Consider the following 13,010-nt stretch of genomic DNA (forward strand, 5'->3'; position numbering starts at 1 on the left):
TAGCACAGGGAGCTCTGTTCAATGTCATGCAGCAGCTTGGGTGGGAGGGAAGTTTCGGGGAGAATGGATACATGTATATGTGTAGCTGAGTCCCTTTGCTGTCCACCTGAAACTATCACAACATTGTTAATCAGCTCTCCTTGAATATAAAATAAAAAATTTTAAAAAAGAAACATGTATTGAGTCCCTACTGTACTATAGGCACTATACTGTCTGCAGGGGCCAGACAGAGCAAAATTTCTGCCAAGGAGGAGACAAAATTTCTCCTCTAATGGGGGAGACAGACAAAAGACATTTAAAAAAATCCAGGAAGTTATATATTAGAATATAAATACTGATGGAAAAAAAATAGGGCAGGATAAGGGCTTCTCCAGTGGCTCAGACAGTTAAGAATCTGCCTGCAATGCAGGAGCAGAAGGAGACACGGGTTCCAGTCTCCCAACCCAGGAGACTGGGTTGGGAAGATCCCCTGGAGGAGGGCATGGCAACCCACTCCAGTATTCTTGCCTGGAGAATCCCATGGACAGAGGAGCCTGGTGAGCTACAGTCCATGGGGTCACAAATAGTCCGGCATCACTGAGCGACTAATAAAAAACAAAAAATAAAACCTGCTATTGTTCACAGTTGCTAATTCGTGCCTGACTGTGACCCCATGGACTGCAGCATGCCAGGCTGCCCTGCCCTTTACTGTCTGCTGGAGTTTGCTCAAATTCATAACCGTTGACTTGGTCCACATCAAAAAAAAAAAAGCCTTTAAAGAGAAAGAAAAGTATGATCCAGGCTGAAGGAACAACAATGCAAAGGCCCTGAGGCGGGGTCAACAGAAATGAATGAGTCAATAAACAAAGCCTGTGGCCATTAGGAAGGTCCAGCCACCCCCTCAACCCTCCCCCCTCCCCCCCTCCTGCCCCGACTTCTACCCTTTGCAACTGCTATTTCCTCAGCCTGGATCACATTTTCTCCTTTGGACAAACTCTTAATGGAACTTTAAGCCTTAGCTCTCAGGTTACAGCTTCAGAGAAGTCGCCTGTGAGACTCCTGCCCCCATGGGTTAGGTGTTCTTCCCCTGGGCTCTCAGAGACTCTATAGACTTCCCTCCCCCATTCTGATCTCTCAGCCTTCTGCACTGAGCTGTGAGTATTTTCAAGGGTGTCTGTTGGATTTACCCCAGCAGTACACAGTAGGTGCCCACTAAATCATTAAGTAACTAAGTGCCGTCCCATCCTTCACCACATAAAATCTAAATTCTCTTGCCCGGGACAGACTTGGAGAAGCTGCCTGTAAAATAATAAACTGGTTCTCAGAGAAGAGACACAGCTGGTTGTGGCGGTGGATTCTGGGAAGGGAAAGGGGTGTGGGGCGGGCCCAGCAGGGAACAGAGGTTGGAGGAGACAGATTTTTTCATTCACTCTAGTTTTCTTTGTGCAGTTTTTGAAATTTTCTTTACTAGGTGTGTGAATTATGCAAACATAAAGTGAATAAACAAGACTGTACAAAATAAAGGATTTAAAAGACCTTTTGAAATTGCAAAGTGTGTGAAGTTTAAAACACACATTCACAGTTCTTACAAGAGTAGAGTACACAATGAAATATAACATTGTAAATTTTCATTAATACTTCACAAAAATATCCATATGTCATATATCAGATGAAAATTTAAAAAAGAAAAGAAACAATGTCTTACATCTTTAGCACAGCATTCAGGTCCTCCAGTGCCCACCCCTTTCCCTGCCTTGGTTCTTGTCTTGATTTGATGACAAAACTTACCTTCAATTAATAATAATAATATAATAATGCTCTGCATGTTTCACGCATGACATGCTTTGCCTCAATCATTTCATCAAATCTTACCACCTCCCCATCTTCCAGATGAGTACACTGAATTTGTCTCTGAAAACACGTTCTTAGCCACTGAACTCGGTCCAAATCACGCTGGCAGCCAAATGCTCAGGTCTAGCCTGGCAAGGTCCGTCTAGTCAAGGCTATGGTTTTTCCAGTAGTCATGTATGTCATGTGAGAGTTGGACTGTGAAGAAAGCTGAGCGCTGAAGAACTGATGCTTTTGAACTGTGGTGTTGGAGAAGACTCTTGAGAGTCCCTTGGACTGCAAGGAGATCCAACCAGTCCATTCTGAAGGAGATCAGCCCTGGGTGTTCTTTGGAAGGAATGATGCTAAAGCTGCAACTCCAGTACTTTGGCCACCTCATGCGAAGAGTTGACTCATTGGAAAAGACTCTGATGCTGGGAGGGATTGGGCGCAGGAGGAGAAGGGGACGACAGAGGATGAGATGGCTGGATGGCATCACCGACTCGATGGACGTGAGTTTGAGTGAACTCTGGGAGTTGCTGATGGACAGGGAGGCCTGGCGTGCTGCAATTCATGGGGTCGCAAAGAGTCGGACATGACTGAGCGACTGAACTGAACTGAGCCTGGCAAGAAAGGCTGTTATGTGGTCGTGGCGCCGCCTGGAGGCCCGATGGGGAACATGGCAAAGAACCTAGAAAAGGAACATTTGGGGTTTCTCTGGTGGCTCAGTAGTGGTAAAGAATCGGCCTGGCGATGCAGGAAACACGAGTTCGATACCTGGTCACGAAGGATCCCACATGCCCTGGAACAACTAAGCCTGTGAGCCAAAACTATTGAGCCTGTGCTCTAGACCTCAGAGGCCTCAAATACTGAGTCCACGCACCCCAACTACTGAAGCCCACTCTCCTAGAGCTCCGTGCTCGGCAAAAAAAGCCACTGTATTTAGAAGCCCGTGCCCCACAACTAGAGAAAACCTCGCGCACCAAGGAAGAACTAGCCTAAATAAACAAATAGATGAATAAAATTATTTTTTTAAATGAGCATTTGGATTTCTATTGTGAGAGGGGACGAGAGCAAGCTAGAATCTGTGGACTTCCCACTGTGCTCGCTGAGAACTCGGGCTGTATGAGACGCGACATCTTGGCCAAGGAGATGAGGGAGACACATCCCTAACCTGAGGCATTGAACGGGGACATACCCTGGGGATCTATCCTCCAGGTCCTATCCTGAGGGCCTTCTGCGGGATATAAAGCCCTGCATTTAAACAAACAAAAATCCACGTTCCTGTAGAAACCGCAACTTAGAGACTTCGGGGCCCCAATGGGGCGGGACCTAGAGGGCGTGGCCGACATAAAAGCGTAACAACTATTGGCCATGTTCCCTTTAGTGCCCGCCCCAGAACTTTTTTTTTTTCATACTTAACAGCTCATTGGCTGAATGAGGAGCGTGTCCTTTGAGTAGGGAGGTTTCATTGGCTGGATTCCCTCGGGCCCTTTGGGGGCGGGACCGACGAAGGGGCGGTGTTTCTCACTGTGGGCTCGCACTCCCGGGGTTGCAGAGGGTTCTTAGACCTGCAGAGAGAATTGGGGTTTGGGGCGTTAGTCTTGGGGCGGAGGTGGGGGCACGCTGAGGCGAGCCCCGCGGTCCTCGATCTTGCATGCTCCGCTTTCCTAAGCCGAAAACAATCAGAGCAGGCGGTGTCGCGGGCGTGACGTCATCTCGAGGCGTCGCTAGACTCCAGAGGAAGCCTTGACCTCTCTAAACGTGGAGAGCTACGCGAAGATGCAGCAGCTAGTCCGGGCCGGGGCCCGGGCCTGGCTTCGGCCCAGGGGCTGCCGGGTGAGGCCGAGGACGGAGGTCGGGGTCGGAGGATAAAAGTTGGAGGGCCCGGGGGCTTCTCTCTCATTCCCTCCCACCGTTTACAGGGCCTGAGCGCGCTGACAGAAGAGGCAGTGCAGTCGGCGGAGAAACCAGAACCCTTGGCGAACGCAGGTGAGGTTGCTTGGTCACCCCAGGAAGGGTGGCGACTGGGAACTCTGACCCTTACTCCTGACTTCCCAATCATTCCAGGTCCCCAGGCACCCGTACTGCGCAGGTGCGAGCTCCCGGTACCCCTGCACCGGCGTCCGGTGCAGGCCTGGGTTGAATCTCTGCGGGGCTATGAGCAGGAGCGCGTGGGTCTGACCGAACTGCACCCAGACGTTTTCTCTACGGCGCCCAGGTCAGTGGGAGCTGAAATGGTGAACTGGGTGGCAGAGGGATGAGGATCGGGGGTTTAGGAATCAGGATGACCTGGGTTCAAGCCTCATTTTCTCCAGCTGTCAAAAGGGAATGATGGTTTTTCTTGCTTCAGAGTTGTGGGAAGGTGAGGGTTGAGAGGTAACGTTCTCTGAGGGTTAAGGGCACAGGGCTCTGTGGGAAGGTGAGGGTTGAGAGGTAACGTTCTCTGAGGGTTAAGGGCACAGGGCTCTGTATCCCTAGTGACTGGGTTGGAATCCTACCTTCCCCCTGTGTTTCGATGTCACCATTCTGTCAAACCTCAAGAGATTAAATGAGATAATTCTGGCCCGTAATACGGTCTGTAGAAATGTTGATTATTGTTGCTGTTATTGGTTTTTGCAAAAATGGGTACTAACAGTGGTTAAGTCCGTACTGTGTGTCTGGCTCAGCCTATTTGCATTTTATTTTTATTTTATTTTAACTTCTTTTTTTTTTTTTTTTGGCCATGTGGCTTGTGGGCTCTTAGTCCACTGACCAGGGAGTGAACCCAGGCCCTCCATAGTGAAAGTGCAAAGTCCTAACCACTGGGCTGCCAGGGAATTCCTTTTTATTATTTTTTATTCTTATTTTGTAGCTAAAGAAACAGCACAAGCAAGTTAAGAAATCTGCCTATGGTCACATAGCTTGTAAACTATATACTCAACAGTATATGGGCCAACTCCAAGGACTAAGTTTCTGCTTGCAAAGGAGTTTGATGTCTCTTATGTCTACTGTGTCTGGCAGATAATAACTGCTGTTAATTTATTACTATAATTTTTGTATGGTTTGTCCCCTGTTTTTACAGAATCCCAATCTGCTAAGAGGTGACCAAAGGAAAAAAAAAAATTAAAAACAATGTATTTTGGGACTTCCCTGGTGGTTAAGACTCTGAGCTACCACTGCAGGGGACATGGGTTCCATCAATGGTTGGGGAAATAAGATCCCACATGCTGCAAGGTTAAAAAAAAAAAAAAGAGAGAGAGAGAGAGGAAGCATTTTATTTATTCTGTAAATACTTAGGAAGTGCTTACCAGGTGCCAGATTCCATTCTGGGTGTCAGGGATATAGCAATGAATGAGCACTGAGGTTGCTGATGTTGCTCCCAGTCTAGAGCTGGGACGGCAAGCTTCTGTAAAGAGCCAGGGAGTAAATATTATAGGCTTTGAAGGCTGTAATGTCTCCATGGCAACTACTCATCTTTGCTGATGCAGTACAAAAGCAGCTGTGCACAATGAGTAAGTGGATGAACATGGCTGTGTTCTAGTCAAGCATATTTACAAAAACAGGCAGCAGGCCAGACTTGGCCTTTCTAACCATAAAATACTTCATTTGAAATGCCGGGCTGGATGAAGCACAAGCTGGAATCAAGATTGCCGGGAGAAATATCAATAACCACAGATATGCAGATGACACCATATGCTGCTGCTGCTGCTAAGTCACTTCAGTCACGTCCGACTCTGTGTGACCCCATAGACGGCAACCACCAGGCTCCCCGTCCCTGGGATTCTCCAGGCAAGAACACTGGAGTGGGTTGCCATTTCCTTCTCCAATGCATGAAAGTGAAAAGTGAAAGTGAAGTCACTTAGTCATGTCCGACCCTCAGCGACCCCATGGACTGCAGCCTACCAGGCTCCTCCGTCCATGAGATTCTCCAAGCAAGAGTACTGGAGTGGGGTGCCATTGCCTTCTCTGATGACACCATATAGCAGAAAGCAAAGAAGAACTAAAGAGCCTCCTGATGAAAGTGAAAGAGGAGAGTGAAAAAGTTGGCTTAAAACTCAACATTCAGAAAACTAAGATCATGGCATCCAGTCCCATCACTTCATGGCAAATAGATGGGGAAACAAGGGAAACAGTGAGAGACTTTATTTTGGGGGGCTCCAGAATCACTGCAGATGGTGACTGCAGCCATGAAATTAAAAGACGCTTGCTGCTTGGAAGAAAAGCTATGACCAATCTAGACAGCATATTAAAAAGTAGAGACATTACTTTACCAATAAAGGTCCATCTAGTCAAAGCTAGTTAAAGTCTAGTCAAAGCCAGTAGTCAAGTATGGATGTGAGAGTTGGATTTAGAAAGCTGAGCGCTGAAGAATTGCTGCTTTGGAATTGTGGTGTTGGAGAAGACTCTTGAGAGTCCCTTGGACTGCAAGGAGATCCAACCAGTCTAGCCTAAAGGAAATCAGTCCTGAATATTCATTGGAAGGACTGACGCTGAAACTCCAATACTTTGGCCACCTGTTGGGAAGAACTGACTCATTTGAAAAGACCTTGATGAGGATGAGATGGTTGGATGGCATCACCGATGCAATGGACAAGAGTTTGAGTAGGCTCCGGGAGTTGGTGATGGACAGGGAGGCCTGGTGTGCTGCAGTCCACAGGGTTGCAAAGAGTTGGACATGACTGAGCAACTGAACTGAACTGAACCAAACCATAGTTTGCCAACCCTTGGCACCCCAGCCTGGCACCCCTGTCCAATGCGAGCCCCATGTGTAATTTCAGTTCTTCCAGTAGCCACCTTTTCTCTCAAATGGCAAGAGACAAGTAAGATTGATTTCAGTCATATATTTCATTTGGCCTGGTAAGTCTAAAATGTTGGGACTTCCCTGGTGGTCCAGTAGCTAAGAGTCTGCACTCTCAGTGCAGGGGGCCCGGGTTGGATCCCTGGGCAGGGAACTAGATCCTTTATGCCACAACTCAGAGTTCACATGCCAAAACTAAAGATCGCACATGCCACAACTAAGACCTGATGCAGTCAATTAAATAAATACATTTAAAAATGTTTATTTGTTTATTTTTGGCTGCTCCGGGTCTTCAATGCTGCACGGACTTTTCTCTAGTTGTGGCGAGCAGGGGCTGCTCTGTAGTTGCGGTGCATAGGCTTCGCATTGCAGTGGCTTCTCCCGTTGCAGAGCCTGGGCTCTAGGGCACCCAGGCTTCCATACTTGTGGCCCCTGGGCTGTAAGCACAGGCTCAATAGTTGTGGCCCACGAGCTTAGTTGCTCCTAGGCATGTGGGATCTTCCCGTCTTAAGGATCGAACATACATTGGCCGGCAGATTCTTTACCACTGAACCATTAGGGAAACCCAAAATAAATAAATATTTTTTTAAAAAAATGAAATACTGTCGTGTAGTCCTGGCCGCTTTTTAGGGCTTCAGTAGCTGCACATGTGGCCATCCACTGTACGGGACGGCATAGGGTCAGAGAGGCAAGCTAGTCTGTAAAGAAGTGACAGAACAGATGGAGCAGGGCTGGAGGTGGTGCGAGATGGGCCTGGAGAGGGACTGGAGCTGGCCCGGAGAGGGACTGGAGTGGACCGCAGGGCCCTGGGAGTGGATGGGAGGAGCCCAGGTTCTCATCTCATGGAGCGGGGAGGGTTTTAAGTGCACTCAACCCTCTTATATCTCCTTCCTTCACAGGCTGGATATCCTGCACCAGGTTGCCATCTGGCAGAAGAACTTCAAGAGAATTGTGAGTGCCCTGGGCAGGGCAGGTGGGGTGAGGCTGAGGCAGAGGCTGAGGAAGGCCGTGCTGTGTCTTCTCTGGATGGCTGGCTCAGGCCTCATTTTCTCTCTCCTGAACCATTCCCCAATGGGCCATTTTTTTTTTTTTTTCTTAAATGTGAGCACTGAGAATTTTTTTAAGATTTATTTTTATGTATTGCTAATTATACTCATACCTTTATTTATTTGTTGGGCTGCTCTGGGTCTTTCCTGTGGCACGTGGGATCCAGTTCCCTGCCCAGGGATCGAACCCAGGCCCCCTGCACTGGAAACATGGAGGCTTGGCCACTGGACCTCGAGGGGAGTCCTCTAACCCTGCTAACATCTTGATCTTGGACCTCTGGCTTCCAGAAGTGTGAGACAGTACAGTTCTATTGACGAAGCTCTAGTCTGTGCCTGCGTGCTCTTTGCGACGCCATGGACCGTAGCCCACCCCCATCCCTAGGCTCTTAGCCACTGGACCACCAGGGAATTCACACTAGGCATTTTCTGAACACCCACTGCGCACTGGGCATTTTGCTAGGGGACATGACAGGCAAGGTCCCTGCCCTCATGAAGCTCCCAGTCTAGTCAGAATGGGAGAGTGGGAGTCAAGCAGCCATGCCTATAAATGTTTCATTAGGGAAGTTGTCTCAGAAGAAAGGGGCATTTAACCTCAGGGATGTGATAGGCAGGAGCTAAGTAGGTAGAGGGGGCAGTGGGGCTGGCATGGAGGGAGTGGGAGCCTCACAGGCAAAGGCCTGTGGGATCAGAGGGAGCCCAGGGTGGCCCTGGAGGTCAGCAGGGGCAATGTGGGGTGTTTGGATTTGGTGCCAAGAGCATGGAAGATGCCGTTCTCAGTCAGGGCCCCTGCCTTTCATGTGGCCACCTCGAGTCTTGTGAGCCCTGCCTGGCTCCCCATGGCCCTGGGAATGAAGTCATTAGCCTGGCATTGGAAGCCTCACAGGATCCCCCATCCCACACCTCTCCCCGATTCTAACCCCCACAGCTTTCCCCATATCCCACCTTCCTTTCATTTTTTAAATTTTATTTTATTCTTATTTTTTTGGCCACTTGGCTTGTGGGATCTTAGTTTCCAAACCAGGGGTTGAACCCGGGCCCCTTGCACAGAGTCCTAATCACTGGACTGCCAGGAAATTCCCCTACTTTCCTTTTTTTAAAAGTTAGGTTGTTTTCTTCTTTTTTTTTGTTTTAAAAATAGATATATTTATTGATTTTATTTTTGGCTGTGCTGGGTCTTCATTGTTGCACGCCGGCTTTCACTAGTTTTGGCGAACAGGGGCTAATCTTTGTTGTGGTGTACCAGCTTCTCATTGCAGTGGCTTCACTTGTTTCGGAGCATGGACTCTAGCGGGGGGTGGGCTTCAGTTGTGGCACACAAGCTTAGTTGTCCCAAGGCATGTGGGATCTTCCGGGACCATGGATTGAACTGGTGTGCCTTGCATTGCAAGATGGATTCTTATCCACTGGCCCACCAGGGAAGCCCTTACCTTCCTTTTAATTACAACCACATGGAAATCATTCAAAAAATACGAAGCACCTACTGTGTGCCAGGCAGCAGCGCCCCTGCCCTTCTGAGGCTGACGTTCTGGAGTGGAGGAGGAAGCTCTTGACTTCTTTATCCCTCTCTCCCTCCCAAAGCACTCTGTGCTTGACCTGATGGAGCCCCAGTCTCTGTGCCTCCTCTCCAGCTCCCCAGCAGCGGGCCGGTCCTCCCAGCTCACTGCCCCGTCAGTGGGCCTGGTGCCTTTCGGCTGCGATAGCATCTGCCTGTGAACCTGACTCTCTCCTCACTCTGTGCCCACAGAGCTACGCCAAGACCAAGACCAGGGCTGAGGTGCGGGGAGGTGGCCGGAAGCCCTGGCAGCAAAAAGGCAGTGGGCGCGCCAGACACGGCAGCATCCGCTCCCCAATCTGGCGAGGAGGTGAGCAGGTCTGCCCACGTGTGTGCAGTCAGAGGTTGGCGAGACTGTGCACTTCCCCGCAAGTCCCCGCAGCCCTGGCCTCAACCTCTCATCAGGCCGTGGCCACAGCCCCTTTCTGCCCCACCTCTCAGCTCACCTCTCCTGGCCCACACTTCACACAGCACCCAGAGGGATCTTCCCAAGCCTCCTAGCTCCTGTGTGAAGTCTGAGCCCCTCATCTTGGCCTTCCAGCCCCTGGTGGCTGTAGACCCCCTCTCCGCTCTGTCCCTTCCACGCCCTCCTGACCAGGTAGAGCTGACTCAGTCATCTTCCATTTGCCTGGCCAATTCCTCTCAACCTTCCCTGGGTTGGGAAGATCCCCTGGAGAAGGGAATGACTACCCACTCCAGTATCCTGGCCTGGAGAATTCCATGGACTGTGGAGTCGCAGAGTAGGACACAACTGAGCAACTTTCACTTTCCCTTGTGTTTGGGCCCTGCCTCCTCCAGGAAGCCCTCCATGATCCTCTTTGGGTCCCCCCTACCCGCTGAATCCCCTTGTGCTGCCCCACACAGCCCTGATTCCCTCTGCGATCAAGCCTCTGTCTGAATATGAACGAGGAAGGGATCCTATCAGGTCCCCTGCTGCCTCCCAGGGCCCAGCAGGGGGAGCAGCCAAGTAGAATTATCCTCACTCAGGGATTGATGGCTGAGGACACCAGGCCCCTCTGAGGCGAAATTACCTGTCCCAGGTGGTGCCTGATCCATCCTCCGCTCCCACCCCGCCCTGACACCCCCACCCTGTTTGCTGCACTTCAGCCTGGCTGCCAGCAGCCTCCCCCACCCACCTCTGGGCCCACCACTGGGGTAGATTTCTGACCTCCAAGCCCAGCTGGGGCCTTCACCCATTCACACATCCCTCTGCCCCTGCAGGAGGTGTTGCCCACGGCCCCCGGGGCCCCACGAGCTACTACTACATGCTGCCCATGAAAGTGCGGGTGCAAGGCCTCAAGGTGGCGCTGACCGTCAAGCTGGCCCAGGTGACAGCACCGATCCTGCGGGAGCCACGTGTGCTGGGATCTGGCCTGTGGGGGTAGGGGAGCCTGAATAGCTGCAGGGGGGCCCAAGTGGCTCCCAGGGGGGCAGTAGGAGACTCAGCCCGTCCTTTCCTCCTACCAGGATGACCTGCACATCGTGGATTCCCTGGAGTTGCCCACCACAGACCCCCAGTACCTGATGGAGCTGGCCCGCTACCGCCGCTGGGGCGACTCTGTCCTTTTTGTAGACTTGTGAGGGGGCCGCGCCGGGCAGGGGCGGGGGTGCAGGCAGGCTCCGTCCTTGGCAGGGCTCACCTCCTGGCCTCTATTTCAGAGAACACGAGGACATGCCCCAGAACGTCGTAGCAGCCACATCTGGGCTCAAGACCTTCAACCTGATCCCGGCTATCGGTGAGCAAAGGGCCTCAGGCCAGTTCACATCCTGTATCTTTGACTCAATCATGGAGTGGCCCTGGGCAGTGACCGCCCTCCGCAACACAACCCCCAGCTGGCCCAGCCCAGCCGGGGAGAATGATGTCTTTCTTAAAGAAACGCTCTGAGGTCGCGTCAGTCCAAGCTTGGGTTTCAGTGCCGGGGTGGAGTGAGTCCAAGGGCCCCCTGGCTGCTCTCACCCAGCTCCTCACTCAGACACACAGGATCAGAGCTGCCCTGAGCAGGACCCCCGATCCATAGAGGGGTTGACTAGTCCCCAGAGCCCTCTCTTGGCCTCCTGATTGCCCGCCCAGCTGCCTCCTGGACAGCAGCACATGGGGGTCTCATAGTCATCACTGCACATAAGACCTCCTTCCTCCATTCCAGTCTGTTAGCCCACCCTGTCAGCTCTGTCTATGAACGTGTCCAGGATCCAACAACTTCTCACCACCCTGGGCCAGCCCCCAGCATCTCCCACTCTGTTGCTTCTGTCCTGGTCCCAGGTACCTGCTAACTGCCAAAATCTGTCCTGATCTCGCATTCCCCGCCCAGTCCCACTTACGGCCGCCAGAGGGCGCCTGAGCACCTCACTAAGATCCCGTCCCTTCTCTGCCCACCACCCTCCAGGGCTCCCACTTCACTCAGGGTAAAAGCCTGGCTTATCTGGAGGCCCACAGATCCTGCACTCCCTGCCCTCCTCTCTCTCCACTCCCCTCCCCTCCCTCCCTCATCACTCCCTGCAGCCGCATGGACCCGCCTCAGTACATCGTGTTTATTCATCTGCTCTGTTTATCATCTGTCTCCCCAACGGGAAGGTGAGGTGGGAACCCTTCCCTGGCACAGGGCAGAGTCGGGGTACCCTGGATGTTTTGGTTGAGGTTGACGAGCTGAGGACCACCCCTTGCCCAGGGTCTTCCCAGGGGTGAGCAGCTGAGCCAGAGTTTGAACCCAGGCTGCTGGGCTCAGGACCCTACACTAGACTGTGGTGTCTCTGTTGGGGGACGGGGGGCTGGCCCTAACTGTGCCCCCCTTTCCCCTCGCCCCCCCAGGCCTGAACGTGCACAGCATGCTCAAACACCAGACCCTGGTCCTGACCCTGCCCACCGTCGCCTTCCTGGAAGAGAAGCTGCTCTGGCATGACTCACGTTACACACCCCTCTACCCCTTCCGCCTGCCCTACCGAGACTTCCCCTGAGCCCCAACCCCGTGCCCCCCAGGGCACACAGACCACCCTCCTTCCTGCTCTGAGCCAGGCTAAGCCCTGGGTGGGCTTGGGAGACGCCTCCCCATCCCAGGCCCCCTGGTCCCAGTGGGAGGCTGAGGCCACACCCAGAGAGCAGCCAAGCAGACATCAATACTGGGAAGAGGGCAGCTCGCCAGAGACCCACGTCTCTCTTTCACGTCAGATACATTTTATTTTGTAATCAAAGAGGGGAAGCACTGCAGCTGATGGCCGTTTTGTGAGTAATTCCATTCGGTGCTTCCCCTGGTGCTGGGCGTCTCTGGGTGCCTAGCTGCCTCGAGACCCCATTCGTAGAAATGACCCAGGATCAACTTTGCCAGGGTGAGTCAGCCTTGGGGAGTGCACAGCAGAGAAGCAGCCATCTCTGAGAACCCACTGGTGCTGCCTCCCAATCCCAGGCACTCTGGCCGAGTGCTCGTATCCCTGATGGGGCTTGTGGTCCTGTTTATTACCATCCTTCCATCCAGCTGTGGGCCTGATTCTCCAAATGGGTATAATGTGGAAACTGGGGCTTCCATCACAGGGACTTTCCCTAAACACGGAGTCAGGATCAATGTGGTCAGTAAATGTGCAAATAAATGTTTTTTAAAAACACCAAGCGGACATACTGATTCTTAAGTCTGCCCCACCCCCAAGTTATTATCTCTTTAATAGTCACAACACAGACTACAGAATAATGTGGTCTGTTTCTTTAAAGTTGGCTGAAACTGCATCTGGCCTGCAGGCCCACCCAGGCGGCCAAAGAGACCCATGGACTGGGCAGCTCGACACCGAAAACATCTCTGGAATGCCTCTCGAGAGTCCCTTGAGAGCTCACAACACACTC

General features: G+C 51.9%; 1 protein-coding gene across 3 annotated transcripts; it reads left to right on the top strand.

Annotated features, from left to right (window-relative positions):
* Positions 1 to 3,329: 3,329 nt before the first annotated feature.
* On the top strand, positions 3,330 to 12,782 carry MRPL4 (mitochondrial ribosomal protein L4). 3 transcript variants are annotated; one of them, XM_070792796.1, is made up of 10 exons: positions 3,330 to 3,645; positions 3,732 to 3,798; positions 3,877 to 4,027; positions 7,486 to 7,537; positions 9,377 to 9,494; positions 10,406 to 10,512; positions 10,652 to 10,761; positions 10,844 to 10,920; positions 11,685 to 11,756; positions 11,991 to 12,782. In XM_070792796.1, exons 1-10 carry the CDS (start codon positions 3,589 to 3,591, stop codon positions 12,134 to 12,136), a joined length of 957 nt encoding a protein of 318 aa, XP_070648897.1. In that variant the 5' UTR covers positions 3,330 to 3,588; the 3' UTR covers positions 12,137 to 12,782. The 3 variants fall into 3 exon arrangements, with proteins under 3 accessions (XP_070648897.1, XP_070648898.1, XP_019819691.2); XM_070792797.1 differs by lacking the exon at positions 11,991 to 12,782 and having other exon boundaries at positions 3,331 to 3,645; positions 11,569 to 11,709; XM_019964132.2 differs by lacking the exon at positions 11,685 to 11,756 and having other exon boundaries at positions 3,334 to 3,645.
* The last annotated feature ends 228 nt before the right edge of the window (positions 12,783 to 13,010 follow it).

This window comes from Bos indicus, chromosome 7 (assembly GCF_029378745.1).
Source record: "Bos indicus isolate NIAB-ARS_2022 breed Sahiwal x Tharparkar chromosome 7, NIAB-ARS_B.indTharparkar_mat_pri_1.0, whole genome shotgun sequence".
In the NCBI taxonomy this organism is placed as follows: domain Eukaryota; kingdom Metazoa; phylum Chordata; class Mammalia; order Artiodactyla; family Bovidae; genus Bos; species Bos indicus.

Coding starts and splice junctions, on each gene's coding strand:
- MRPL4 (XM_070792796.1), top strand. CDS start 3,589: ATGCAGCAGCTAGTCCGGGCCGGGGCCCGGGCCTGGCTTCGGCCCAGG. Junction 3,646..3,731: donor TTCGGCCCAGGGGCTGCCGG/GTGAGGCCGAGG, acceptor CACCGTTTACAG/GGCCTGAGCGCGCTGACAGA. Junction 3,799..3,876: donor AGAACCCTTGGCGAACGCAG/GTGAGGTTGCTT, acceptor CAATCATTCCAG/GTCCCCAGGCACCCGTACTG.